The 15,503-nt window shown below is 39.5% G+C and overlaps 1 protein-coding gene across 1 annotated transcript in view; it reads right to left on the bottom strand.

Annotated features, from left to right (window-relative positions):
- Window positions 1-578: 578 nt before the first annotated feature.
- The window catches only part of pola1 (polymerase (DNA directed), alpha 1), a 55,921-nt gene continuing 40,996 nt past the window's right edge, over window positions 579-15,503 (bottom strand). Inside the window, exons 36-37 of the mRNA XM_079863554.1 lie at window positions 13,082-13,178; window positions 579-1,526 (exon numbers count right to left, since the gene is read on the bottom strand). Coding sequence (XP_079719680.1) covers window positions 1,384-1,526; window positions 13,082-13,178 — 240 coding nt within the window. The 3' untranslated portion in view covers window positions 579-1,383. The remainder of the gene's footprint in view (window positions 1,527-13,081; window positions 13,179-15,503) is intronic.

A 15,503-nucleotide genomic window follows, 5' to 3' on the forward strand; every position in this document is an offset into this window, starting at 1 on the left:
CGTTTACGGTTAAAGGAATGTCCTGTTGAAAGCCCCAGATTCATATGATGACTTAATCTTGTAAAAGTGCGACATAACGTTCAGGAACTACCTGCATCTGTTAAGTATAATTCCAAGCTTGGCTCACACATTAAGCTAAATGTATATATAGGCCTATATATGTTTAATACATTGGCAGCAAAGGCCTACAATGCTGTCTGTCATGCTGGGGACAGAAAGTAGCTCTTAAGTGTTGCTGCACTCTCCAAGGTCGGTGCCATTAGTCGCAGCCGTTTAAGGCGATTTTTTCAAGCATGGCATTTATGGAAATTGACATCTGATGAAATGGTTTAAGACATCGTCTAACTGTCATTATAAACACATGGAATGAGCGAGTGAAGCACCACATTCTTAAAACCGACTCGATTTAAGTGGACTAATCTCGCTTTCACACACTCTTGGCTTGCCATTCTCCAGGTCTTGAAAATGAAGCCTTCCATTTGGAGAAGTTAACTGGCCCTCTTCAAATGTGTAAATGTCATCACTCCCTGCAGCATAGTGAAATAAAATAATCAAAGAGATGGAAAAAAGGGAAATGTGAAAGTGTTAAGAAATGCTTTTATTGGTGCTTCCATATCAAAAACAATTAAGAATCCTTAAACATATTCATAGGCAATGAACATTCAAAACATGCAACATAAGCTACCAGGCGCAGACCGAACGATGCGAACCAATAAATTCACAACATGCCAGCTGAGAGCAGTTGAAACATGAGTTCAATTGTTCGAAACTCCAGAAATCACTGGCTACCTCTGTATCATTGGCTAATTGCTGTGCTGTTAAAGATGAAGGGGGTGGTAGAGAAGTCATTACTGAACTAAGACCCCTTCAAACCGCTACAAGCCCCCCCCCCCAATGAACTTGCCTGTCATTACCCCTGATTGTTATCTCTAAAAATCCTGTGTGTGTGGTGCTAACGGGGGAGTGGGGGGCTGGGTTGTGTTGAGAGTGTCTTTAGCCCCTTATCATGGCCATTTTACTACAGATTCATCATCGATTAGACCTGGACAAAGGCTAAATTGGATGGGATACAAGAACACAGATTAGAGTGAGAGACAGGTGCTCAAACATGGAAAGGTTTGGTGATTACATGCAGATTGACTCTGAGCTCGTCACCTTTGACCTTAATTCACGCCTAAGACGTCAGCCATAAAAACTCTGTCAGGGATTACAAATGTAAAGCAAGTGAGCTAGAAAATAGAATAGATTACAAAATCACAAGGTGTATTTACAACAGACAGGAATTAAAATGAAAATATAACATTGTACGGCTTCTGTTGGTGGGCAGAAAGGCATAAATATTATGCCATATCTGATTACCCAGGACTGCTTTGGGACAGTTGGTCAGTACTTGAGGGATATAAAGGTCTGGAAAAGTTTGGCGAGGTTGACCTCAGAGTATCCGCTGGTGGCGAGGAGGTTGTCTGTTACATCCTTCAGCATTTTGTACACTTCCATTTCTGCTTTCCAGCCAATCTTGAATCTCACTGAGAAGAGAACAAAACAATACATTAAAAAAAAAACAAAAAAACACCAGACTGTTCAAACTTTTTGAATAATAATAACAACATCAAATATAATAATATTAATAATCATATTATATCTTAAGCTCCAATTGTGTTTTTATGAGGTCATGGTTAAAGTTTGCATGGTTAGCATGGTATTGTACAGCCAGTCTTTCGAAAGTAAAAATATTATCACTACAAGTGTGACACGTCCCCAAACATACATTTGGTCACAAATATATTTTAACCAGATTTTTATTTTCTCCCACCTATGTGCCATAAAAAAATAAATAAAATAAAATAAAAAACTCAGCAGCAGACAGGGCTGGAGTGGATCCATAACGAGTCAAAACTGATTCGAAAAGAAAAATATCAGTCATAATATCGAACTATGCTCACGGACATGTGCTTCAAGAGGTCTATCAAGTATCATTTCAAATGAAAGTCTTTGAGAATCGATAAGGAACCAGCAATCCAGACAGTTTGAGGGTGGAGCGCTGGCGAGAGGGGCTAGGTGTCTGCAGAAGCTAAATAGACTCTTCTGCCAGGGGTCCACGGGGTCATGCAATCGGGTCGATATCCAAGGTCATTTATCCCATCAGGAGGGCCTACAATACCATAGAGACGATAGAGGAGTCACCGGCAGGATAGCGGGACTGAATGAGAATTACAGACTAAATCAAAAGCCTTTAACCAAAGACTTTTGTTAAAAGCGAGTCTTTGCTTTGAGAAGAAGAGATCCAACCAAGAAGAACATTTACATGAATGTTCCTTGAGAATATGTAAATGCTCGGACTGAAATTCATATTGAAAAAAACGTGTTTATGCTTGAAAGACGATTGAATCTGTGCCCCTAGATGTTGTTGAGCACCCAACTGGTGCTGATGGTCCATTTCCATTAGCAGGTGCAGGACAAACAGAGTTACAGAGTCGAGAAAGGTCAATCGCAGGAAAATGGCCAAACCTGAACATCAAAAAAGGGGAATAGTATTCCAAACGCACCATCTGCAGAGCCAGTTACCATTATCACTTGTGCATTTTTACCTCCAGCAGAAGAAAGAGATGGTGAAAGAAAACAGAATGCTGGCACATAGAATAGGGAGAGGGGGACTATTTACCAGAGGAAAGAAAGAAAAAAAGGGGGGCTGGAGAAAGATGATGATGCATGATCAAGGGAAAGCAATCATGTCATCATTTTTGAAAGGTGGGAGAAAATAATTTTTTTCTCTTTCCCTCCTCTTCTTCATTCTTTTCCCTCAATCACTGTGTGCAGAATGTATAAAAGAAACCTAAAAGCCACAGAGGTTGTCAGAGACCTCGCGTTCCCTCCCGGCCCGGCAGGGGTCGCATTTAAAATAAATAGCATTTTTAAGAGGGAGAAAAGATGTGAAGAGATAGTGAGGGAAGACGTGAGAAAAAGAGGTGAGCAGACAGCAAAAGAAAGAGGGGAATACAGAGCGGAAAAAAGAAAGAAGGCGGGTGTGACAGGACGGAGAAGATAGTCTGGAGAGAGAGAGAGAGAGAGAGAGAGAGAGAGAGTGTATCAGCTTCCATGTGCTCTAACAAGGTGTAAATACAATAACAAGCATGTAATTAAGTGAGCATGATGAAGTTAATGGGGATCATACATTCCATTTGGGCTGCTTATGAATATTCTATTAGATGTTATCAGGCAGCTGGAATAGCTTTTAATTTAATCATCATTCCGAGCAGAGAAAAGTTCTTTGTGCGAGTGTAATTGCACAGAATGAATAATTGATTTGACAATCGCACCCGCGGATTTCCAGCAGCTCAAGGCAGGCAGAGCGTGGGGGAGGAGGGATGGGGGAGGGCACACGCGTCGTGCCCTGAAGAGGTTGCCGAGGAGCTCGCCTGCAAATTGAGCACTATCAGTACACAGATAAAGGACAATTTCTATTTTATCAATGCAGTGAAATTACATTACTGCCTGAACATAATCACACTGCCCACACTTAAGAGGAGACAAGGCAGAGAGGGAGAGCGAATTAGAAAGAGTAAGAGATACAGAGAGCGACGGATGTTGAGAGCGGGAGAGAGAGGAGGAAATGGAACGGCGGGAGCAAAAGGGCTTGCCTAAAAGACGTTATGAATTGCTCTTCATGAAAAGAATGAAATCAGAGTTCAACATGATTTGGAAGTCATTGATATGGGATATCTAATTTTTTTGAAACCGCAGAAAAAACTGTTTTATTATGGAAGGACTCCTGCCGTGCATGAAATTGCCTCCACATTTAACTCAGTAGCTGCAATCAGGCAGAGGACTGTGGTTTACATGTAGATCAGACTCTAAATGTCTCATTTCTCACACGCGTACGCGCCGATATACACAAAGAAAAAGCACCCCACGCATGCTGCGTGCAGACACAATGCATGTGTGTGATATAATCCACTGGCGGAGCCACTAAGAATGTCGGTGAAGGCGGTTGGACAGGAGGATCATGGGAGTCAAACGTTCATTTTTACTGTCGGAAGGCCAGAGACTCCACTGGGTCTGTAGATGTATGTTCCAGTAGAATTAGCCCGAAATATAAGGTGCCCTAAAGGGCTGTTAATGAATTACATCTATTAAAATCATAAAAATAAATGACATTTAATGCATATAAGTCTTAAATTTACTTGAGGCATTTATCAAATTTGACATCCCAACCGTTTTATCCTGTGTGATTTCTAAAGGCTATTCTGAATATGAGCAGAAGTCCAGATGTCTCCATGTAATACACACAAAAATGCTTGTGGATAACACAAAAAAAAATGTTTAACATTGAGCTCATTTTTTTGTAAATTTGGAGTGCTGTCAATACAGAGAGCAACGACAAAAATCGGTGTTGCCTACACCGAGTTATTCTATTTTTAAAATTTGCACCCTGTTGACTTCAATGGGGCAAGTACTAAACCTGCTTTTAGCCTCTTAACATCCTTGATGTGTCATTACAAGTGCACAGAAAATGTGAGTGATTCCTTCTGAGTGAACACGAGTGAATTTGACTGCAGTAGATGTGAAAGAAATGTATAAAAATTATGTTATTTAAGCCAGCGCAAATACCTGTGTTTACATCCTGTTTTTCGGGTGAAGTCCAAAGTAGTCAATTGCCGAGTTCACGCGCATAGGTTTAGTTACCTATGATCACGCGCGTGAACTCGGCAATCGACTACATCTACTGCAGTCAGATTCACCCGTGTTCACTCGGAAGGAATCACTCACATTTTCTGTGCACTTGTAATGACACATCAAGGATGTTAAGAGGCTAAAAGCAGGTTTAGTACTTGCCCCATTGAAGTCAACAGGGTGCAAATTTTAAAAATAGAATAACTCGGTGTAGGCAACACCGATTTTTGTCGTTGTTCTCTGTATTGACAGCACTCCAAATGTACAAAAAAGTTTATTTTATATATTTTTATATTGTAATATCACATTTAATCTCCAAATGAATGTAGAAACAACAAAGAAAGTAGCATATATTTTAAATATTTGTTTAATGGCATTTTTTTTTTTCGAAAGATGGCCAGTATCACCGATACCAATACTGCTATTGAAGTCTCTATGAAATGGATTTTTTCGCTCAATTTTAGCCATTTATTATAGACATTCAGCATTACAGTATAATTAAAAGCTATCTATTTTAACATTTATTAAACTTTAAAAAATATAACTTTTAATTTAAGTGAACTTAAAATTGAATAAAGTTATCAAATGCGTCACAGACTTCAGTACATAAATTATAAATTAAAGATTAACACTTAAATCTACAAATATTATTCAGTCAAGAGCTATGGTCAAGAGCAGTGAGTGATTTTCTCTTTTTCTTTTTTTCTTTGATTATCCTTAATGACAAACAGCAGCAGGTTTAATAGGCTGCTGCCACTTTAACACCTGACGCAGATCTGACACTATAAAAAAAAAGGTGCTGCCTTAAATTTTTAGTACAATCAACTTAAATTACATTAAACTCTGACTTAAAAAATTAGTTGAATCTCGTATAACAAAAAAAAGAGTTGGAAATTGCTTAACCTATTTTAAAGGAGTGAGCAATGTAAAAACATATGTTGTCATAACTTATTGATCATATAATTTTTTATACAGTGCACATCCCATTTTCTCACAACCCTTTATGTTCATTTAAGACTTCATTTAACTCATTTAAGAAGATACTCATCAAAACAGGCAACATTTTTTGTTTTTGTCCATTCAAGCGCTGTCTGCAGTGGCTTTCTGTACGCACGAGTGTGTGCGCACACAGACAGGAGTTTCACAGATGCGCACCAGTACCAGTAGTACTTTTATTGTGCTTGAATGGTTTAAAACCATTTGCATGAATAAGAACGTGATCATATATTGTACCGCTAGCCAAAGAATGGCGGGGAAAAAACGGATGCTGCATTAATTGCGTTAAATATTTTTTACGCGTTAAACAGGAAAAGTTTATTGCATGCGTTAACTCTGTAATTTTATTTATTTATTTATTTATTTATATATATATATATATAACAACTTAGAAATCCACTGCAGAAACACAAAATATTTTTACAATCAAATAAAAGCTTACAATTATAAATATCTAAAATATAAAATATCCAAGAAGAAATAAATAATATAAAAATATATAATCATATAAAATAAAATGTATTTTTTTTAAGACGTATTAAAAACTGATTAAACTATTTCGAAAGAAAGAAAAAAGCTAGAGTAATTGCATTAACTACAGAGTAAATTTAGATGTGATCTATCAACAACCAAACTTTAAACATTACTGAGATGAAAACAATCAGTTGGAGGGGTCAGAGTGTGTCCAGTGGAGTGAATCTGACATTGTGGGTTGTGGCGAACGGACAGGTCATGGGCATTCTCTAGTGATTTCCAAGGATATAGATACTCGAGAGAAAGCACTTTCTTTCCTTTACCTTGCTCTGTGTGTGTGTGTGTGTGTGCGTGTGTGTGTGCGCGTGTGCGCGTGTGTGTAAGTGAGAGAGTGTGTGTAAGTGAGAGAGTGTGTATTTGTGTGATGGGGGTTGGGACGCCAATTTCCATCAGTCTTTCCTCTCTGAAGGAATCAGGTAATCTAGTGAGGAAAAGACTGCAAATGGATAAAGCACTGACCAGCAATTTCACCATCAAGCAACAGAGGGATGAATTCACCACGGCCCTCCTCCATCACAGCCCTGCAATGCATCCCACCAGACCCAAACCACAGCACCACCCCTGGCAAAGACAAAACACTGCAGTCTGTCCTAACAAACTCCATCAAGGCAGCATGTAATTTTAACACCTCTACGGGCTTAACTTCCCAGACTGACCAAAAAGGTTCATTCAGCCCTTCTCATTGTTCACACTGCTTCCAGCGACCGTGGCCGAAGACAGCTGGAGACTTCTAACCTCCAGCCTTGGAGTCCAGCAGAAACAGCTCTCTCTTGCTCAATCTACCAGCAACGTGCGTCTCCAGTTATCTAAAGCTCCACAATAACAGCGGAGCAGACAGAATAGGGGGAAGATTGGTTTTTCTATTGTGCTGCTGGTCTGGCATAATGCCCACTTTAAAAGCAATTCCTCCGTCATCAGAGACAGACAGAAAATCTGGCAGATACGACACTAAATGTCTCATGGTGTGAGGAGGAGGTGGTTGGTAAATTACGAGAAGGCGTGCGTGTGTGTATGTGTGTGTGAAGAGGGCAGCTAAAAGTTTTCTGAACTGTACTTTATTCCACTATCGCTTCCAAGCATTTCCATCGCAGTCAACAGCGGCAGACCACAGCTCAACCCTCTACCTTTGTTTGCTGTGCTCTGGTAATCGGTGCAAATGCATCGAAGAAAATACACTTTGGTTGTGGAGTGTTACAAGCTTCTACAAAGATCTACACAAACACAACCTTTCAAGCCCTTGCGTGGTTTACTGTATGTTATGGTTATTTTAATTTTACCATTTGACCATTCAATGTTATGCCTCATGTGTGACCAGCATTACTAACCTGCTTTTAATCTGTTTGATTTAACTCTTTTTGCATCATTGAATCATTATTTTCCTGTTAACCACTCTAAAGCCTGGAACACACCAAGCCGACGCTGGCGAACTAGCGCTGATTAAAGCCGACTGTGTTGTCGCCTCGCGTTGGGGTAAAAAGCTGCACTTGAACACACCGAGAGAACCGCAGCCTGCGTGTAAATGAGACAACTGTCTATTTTTGAAGATATATTCATCTATATTCGTCATTCAAAAGGGAAACCGACGCTGCAGGCTGCAGATAAACAAACCGTAAACAAAGCAGTGCGTGCCGTTTTGAATATCAATCCTGCTAAACAATTTCTTTATTCCACTCCGCTCGTGTTAATATTGAAATATTGGCCAAGGAACATTCAGGTAAGATGACGTAACATTAGAACAGCCTTCTATCTGTTCCGTTTTGACTTCTTTGCTCGCTGTTTTGCTATTATTCTCGTGCACGGACTCATTCACTAAGCTGAACAGCCAATCAGAGTTCCCTCTTTCACCGACGGCCCGACTCCGATTCAACATGTCGAATCGGCCGGGAAAAAAAGCAGACGAGGACGAATTTCTGCCGACGGTGTGGAACACACTGAGAAAACGGCCGACGCACAAAAACTGCCCGACGGCCGACCGTCGGCTTGGTGTGTTCCAGGCTTAAAGCTGCTTTGAAACAATCTATATTGTATAAAGCAGTGGTATTCAAATGGCAGCACATAATTGCGCCATTTTACTGTTTCTACAGTTTAAAGTGAGTAGCGGGTCACAACAACGGAGCGGTTCACACCACAAGCGCTCAAGGTTAAGCTAATGATCTTTCGGCGCAACATCCTCTAATATTTTTATCTAGAGCCAAATGCACCTCATTCAATCCCTTTCCGCTCCATGCGTGTCCAAGAGCTGCAGATGACGTGGTCATTCTAACAACAGTAGCAGAATCACGGTGAGCAGAAAAATAATTACTTTTGCTAAAATGTTGCAGAAAACAAGAATGCAGCAAATACAATTTGACTGACTGTTTAAAGTTGCAGTCCGTAACTTTTTTGTGTTCAAAATGTATATAATAAGCTATAATTCATGAATAAATCATGAATTAATTTTTCCAAAAAGTGTTTTGTCTTATCTGAATCACTATGGTACACCTATAATAAGTGTTTATATTCTGACTATGTTAGACTGGTTTGGGTCGCCACCGCTGCGGAGTAGCCCAGAACCTGCGTGACTCGTCATATACATAAACAGGGAAAGAAGCTCCAGCTACAAAGTTCTTCCGCAAGATGCATGCAGTTGTGTTTATTAACCACTAGAGTGCCAGAAATTATGGACTGCAGCTTAAACTAAACCAGGTTTGTGTCAACTAAGTTAACGTGCGGCACCTTGAAGGGCCCCTATTATGGATTTTTGAAAATGACCTTTCATGTAGTGTGTAACATAGCTCTAAGTGAATGAAAACATCCTGCAAAGTTTTAAATCTGAAAGTGCACCATATATAAAGTTATTGTCTTTCAAAAGTAAGAGTCGACTCTGAGTCACTGAAATGAATTGTTTTTCAAACGAGTCATAAGCCGTTTCGTTGTGACGTCAATGCGAAACATTAGCATATTGCCCGCCCACTTATTGCGCGCACAGACACCAGGTCAAACTTGAACCTCAAACCTGCAGCTGATTCCTGTGGATACTGGTCTGGATAGCATCATGTCGAGAAGATGCTGTGCTCTACAATGTGAAGGTAAAGCCAGTTTTTTTTTTCACTGCCCAAGGACGAGCATGTGAAGAATCAGTGGTTAAAATGAATCTTTACCACGATATCACAGCAGTATAATCCTAAACTTTTGCTGTGTTCCCTTTATTTTACTGACGACTGCTTCTCAAATCTCAGAGTTCAATGCAGGATTCACAAACCACTTGCTCTTGAAAGATGGTGTTCAAAATACTTAGTTATGAGTTTTATATTGTGTAACTTAGGTCTCCTGCTAACTGGCTAACTCACGTTATCACTGTCTTACTGAAATACTTCTGCTAATCAGTTTGTGGGCCACTATTACCTATAACTGTGTCTATTAATGCAGATGTCATTCTCACTACTTTGAGGAAAGATTAAACATGGAGCAAGATTTGTTTTACCAACGTTTATGTTACATTAGTCATTCACTTTAGAGCTCGGCTAATGTATACATTGCATACATGCACTGTTATTGATACAGTTTCCACGTGTTCACCGCATTATATTACAAAAATACTTGGTAAATAAATTAGTACAAGTAAAATAATAGGTTTGTTGATGGACATGCACTTGTTAATGCTGATGTGAGGAATTGCAGTTGCAACCTCTCATAATGTACCTCAAACTGAGTAGTGTCCTGCTCGAGTCGTCCTTGCGATGGAGGTTTGGGATGAATAACTAGTTCTTCAAGTGTTTCATCATCGGACTCGAGCTCGCATTGATATGGTAAAATCGACGTCATTGTTTGTTACTGTGTTTAGTTTACGGTGTAGGAAGCCTCAGGACAGCTGACGTTGTTATGGCAATGGGCGTTTTTGTTTTCGACGCGCACGCTGTACGCGGTAAATCAATCACAACAGACTGAGCTGTCTGGCCAATCAGAGCAGAGTAGCTCGCGGAGAGGAGGGATTTAGAGAGATTGATTCATTTGACGAGTCGTTTGAGAATCATTGAAAAATGTGGTGATATGCAAATGTATATTATGAATTAAACAGTTTTTTGACCTTTGATGCATGTAAACCTGTTGAAGGAGACTCCAAAACAACATTAGGAAACTTTAAAGTAGCATAATGGGGCACTTTAAGACGTTTAGTTTTTTTTCCATATTTAGCATGATTAATCAGAATATTAAGAGCATTTCATAATAATGTTATAATTTTTTCAAAATAATTTATTTTATTACTTTGAGCAAAATATAAAAATGGCCCATACTTTTCTTAAGAGGTAAAGCCTGCACCCCCAGTGTGTTTTCTCAGTCCCAAGGCCTTCTATGTGCCATACATGTAGATGTCTACATGTAAAAATAAATAAATACATAAAAACAGCCTGATAAAACATCTGATCTAACCTTTTATATTCATATCCAGTTGGGAGAATTTTTTTGGTAAAAAATCTTAGAAATCACTGCTTTGGCTCTCGGGGGCCAAGATTCTTATCTTTGATGGCTATTTTGAGTGTTTAGGATTTTTTCTTTTACAAAGAACTACGGCTGCCCTGAAGGAAAGATTTTAAAACATTTTTGAAAGACGTCTCTTATGCCCACCAAGGCTGTATTTATTAGATAAAAAATACAGTAAAAATGTTTTAAATATTTTTTACAGTTTAAAATAAGTTTTCTATTTGAATACATTTTAAAATCTTATTTATTCCTGTGATGGCAAATGCTGAATTTTCAGCATCATTACTCCAGTCTTCAATCACAAGAACCATTTCTCATTATCATTAATGTTAAAAACAGCTGCTCAATATTTTTGTGGAAACCGTGATGTTTTTTTAGTTTTGTTTTTTGATGAATTTAAAGTTTTAAAGCACAAAATTTATTTGAAATTGCATTTTGTATAACTCTAAACGGTCTTTTGTAACATTCTAACATTCTTAACTGTCACTTTTGATCGTTTTAATGCATCCTTAAAGAATAAAAGTATTAATTTCTTTCAACAACAAAAACATACTGACCCTTAAATTTTGTACGGTAGTGTGTGTCTATATTGATATACTGTATATATGTATAGTGGGGTTAAGATCAAATACACTAATTACAAGCATAGATAAATACAGTATAACAAAGTTACAAAATTAAGTAAGGTCTAACTGTAGTGTATTCAGGTACAGACATGATGTAATACATTTAAGTACTCCATTATTCTTAAAAATTTTAATAAATTATTAATAATAAGAATAAGTTAATCTAATCCATAATTAATTATTTAATTTAACTGATTAGAGATGTTTTTGATTACTGAAATCTGAATAAACAAAACAAATGGTTTCAAGTTTGTTATAAAGCATTTTGTTCAACCAAAAAAAAAAAAAACTTTTTTTTTTCAACGGTCATTTTAACTGATGACACTAATAATAATAATTGATTGTTTAATATTGTATACTGTGAAATTTTGGTTATCGTGGTTATCATTCCGTCAAAATCTCATACCGTTACAACCCTACTAGCATTACAGGCGTAGCTTCATCATGAACTATCCACCTAGCTTCTTGTAGCTAAACCTACAGTAAGCAAATACACTGCCATTATAGGGGTTCTGAATTTACTGTCTCAGAGTTACATCCCAGGGTCTAAATAAGAAACTGGACCAGGTAAAAGGAAGTACAAACCATGCAGCCCTGTAATTTCACCCCTAGACCCCTGTAAACCCTGTGGTCTATAATACAGTAATGTGTAGTATTATAGTGAGAGGGGAGATAACCATTTCAAGGCTATACTTCAAAGCCGTGTGTGATGTCCTCCCCTAATCCCACAATATATGTGTACGTGGTGGAGCTGCACATATATGTGACGTTATAGCATAATAAATAAGATCCTATAATCTGATACACTAAATGCAACTAGAAACCAAAAATTCCAAATAATAAATGGAATAAACAAATGGTTTCTGAGAACAATTGTGAAGAAAATAAAAAAAAGGAGGAGGAGGAGGACAGGAGTAGTAACGTCACCTCTCATTCCGCCTGGTGAAAATCAGGACTAGAGGGTTAAAATCACTCCTTCAGGAATTAGAGCCCCGGCTGCAGTGATGGGCAGTGTGGCTGACAGAATGCCACAGATTGGCCACAATTACTCACAGAAACAAGTCGAGAAAAAGTAAAGAAATAAAATTTCGCGAAGAAGCCAAGTCTATAATCATGTTAGGCCCCCGCCCCCCGATACACACTCTCCTCGGCCTGCTTCACATTCTGAGTGGTCATCTATTGATTACACATTATATTTATCTACGGCTCTCGCGCCCGCCTCGGAACCTCATCGGCACATGTAAAAATAAATAAATAAATGTATAAGTCTATTCCAAGAGGTCCTTTTTAATCAAGTGACATCAATCAAAAAGGATTGTGGGTAAGTAGCCACGGCTCGGCTAGCAGCGGCCGTGAGCGGTCTGGATCCTCCAACGGCCTGTTGAAAACATATGCTCCATGTCCCATTATTTATGAAGGGCTATCCTTTAGCCTTCTCTCCAATTACTCGCCCTATCATTTTCCAAAATCTAAAAACTGTTTTCAATCAACATAGCCAGCGCTATTACCGAAGGTCTACGGGATGAGAGGAGGCTCTCTCTCACTCACTCCCCTCTTCCTTCCAACTGATTGGACCGCTTTGCATTCCGCACCGCGCCATTCGGTGATTGAATCCGTCGCCTGAATTACGGCTGTCGACTTGAGGAGCTGAGGATTCTTAACCCAACCTAGTGACCGCCTCCAGCCGCTGTGAGGTGTGTGTGCGCGTAAGTGCACGTTGAGCCAGAAATATGTGCCGGACGAGTGCTTATAGGTAATGTTTGGGAGTGAATTTTCAGGCTAATTAGTCTTACATTTATCTTCAGACGACAGGACCTTGTTGATGGCATATTCCCAGTCAAAGATGTATCTGTAGAAGCTCAGTTGGTTGTAGAGGGCTTTCTCTGAATACTAAAAATGAGAAGAAGAAAAAAAGACAAATCACAGATTAAATCAGTTATCACAACATATAGGGTGATGACATAAAGAGAAAACTCCCAGGTTATGCTTCTGGGAAACTGAAAACAAGGTTAACAAGGTTTGTCTGAAGCTGGTCAAGGCACCAGACTAAATGAAGGCCAAAACCAATGGCTTTCGCCACCTGGTTCCAGACAAACTGATCTGTTAAACTCTGTGCTATCATTACTCCAGGTATAACATAGGGAACATTTAACTGCATTCAGCCATTTCCTCAGGTTCTTGGCTGATTTCTTGCAGACTTCCAACAAGAAAAAATTTCATTGTTCTGATGTCACAAGAAATACAAACCAAACCACATGCTACAATAAAATAAATGTAACAATATTAATAGAACAGACTAAATTCAATACCCCCATGCAAGCCAGCCACAGTTTTGGCATTGTTTTAAAAAAAACTGGGACAAAGTCTTACTGTCTCAGTGGTAGATTCAAGAACTGCTTATTTAAAAAAAAAAAAAAAAACTATCACTTTAACATTTTGAAAGCTCTTTACCAATTCTTTACTGACACTGCAGTAGCTGATTATTCCTTTGCATATTCAATACATAAAAAAAGAGAGAACCAATTAGATAAAATCATACTGATGTAGTTTAGTACTATGTGTTATTGTCCCAGGGAAAATGAAAGGCTGAAGCGTAATGAGATTGGTACGACTCAATCAGCGAAAGCTGGAGAATCACCTGTGTTAATTACAGCTGTGGAGACAGGTAGTGTTTGTCATATATTCTCCACTGTCACAGACAAAGACAAACACACACACTCAGTCAAACCCAGAGTTTGGAGTCACAGAACCTGTGAAACTGTCTGATTGGCTGAAAACAGCCAGCATACTCCCCATCTTCTCTCCTGACAAAAGCAGGAAACGGTGTTTGGTTTGTAAATTCGGCTGTAATTACCGTTAGCCATGTGTCTAACTGCCAGAGGCGCGCAGGTCGAGCGAGAGAATAAAAGACATTGGAGAGAGAGAGAGAGAGAGAGAGAGAGAGAGAGAGAGAGAGAGAGAGAGAGAGAGAGAGAGAGAGAGAGAGAGAGAGAGAGAGAGAGAGAGAGAGAGAGAGAGAGAGAGAGAGACGTTCAGCTCTGAAATTACCTCTTTCATAATAGTTTGTTTTGATAAGGCAGCGTGTGTGGATCTGATGAACAACTGTTGCTGTCAATTTGATTAGCCATTATACTTTTATGTTAATTGCTGTTATTGGGTCACAGTCTTTCTGTGTCACCATAGAATCAGAGCAATGTGGATGCCGGAGGAGTTTAGCAAGGGCTCTCTCTTCAGCACAACGGCTTTTAATTGCCCTCTACAGCTTCCGATGAGCCCAGCAGCTGTTGACCCATAATGCACTGGCTGGTCAACAGCAGTGCCTGTCGATGCAGCAATGCAGCCATAATGGAGCTCCTATAATCAGAGACAGGTCACCATGTGCACGCGAATGTACTCCGCTCAGCGAAGGAGATCGTGGACTAAAACCGCAGTCCAAGAAATAAGTGGATGGACATGCGAAGCAGGGCCAGGACGAGCCTCACAGCTGTGCTGACAGGTGTCAAAAGGGGTGTGACCAAGGCGCCGTCAAACGTTATTGAATTTAACCCCCACCCCACCCCGCAAACAGAGGCCCCTCCCTTATGCAGCTTTGCTCTGCTCAATGCTTTGTTCCTGTACTGACACCATTTCAATTTTCTCCACAAATCTGCAGCATTTTCGGCCCGAGTGACTGGGGAGCAAACCAGCTGTGAAATTGCCTCTCTCCTGAGACCCCCGCCTCATCCCCCCTTCTTGATAGAGACGTGGCAGCCAGTGCCGTACCACCAAACCTTTGCTACAGCCCAAACACAACCTGCCGGAAGAGCTGAATGGAGGGGAACAGAGAAAAGGTGTCAAGAGTGAGGCCTTATACTATGACCAAAGGGGTGTAAAAATTAAGTAGTTACGTTTAAAGACACTCAAAGAAGATCATTGGCCACACTTATGATGGGGATCATTTAAAGACAGGGAATTGAAATGATTTAGCTGCTTACTATCACGTTGCTTATATGTAAAGGGAGTATAATGTCCGCTGAGCAGAGCAGCAGAGAAATTGGCTACTTTCAATTCGCACAGATCTGTGCAGCTGCAAAAGAGAGGACAGGAAAAAAGAAAAATCTCCAAACAGTTTTAATGAGGCTTAACAAAAAAAGCTCCAATCTGAGTTAATTTTAACGGGCTGAGCTGGAAAAGGAAGGCGATCGGCATCACAAGGTTTCATAACGAGTCAATATA

Source organism: Squalius cephalus (assembly GCF_949319135.1).
Source record: "Squalius cephalus genome assembly, chromosome: 25".
Lineage (NCBI taxonomy): Eukaryota > Metazoa > Chordata > Actinopteri > Cypriniformes > Leuciscidae > Squalius > Squalius cephalus.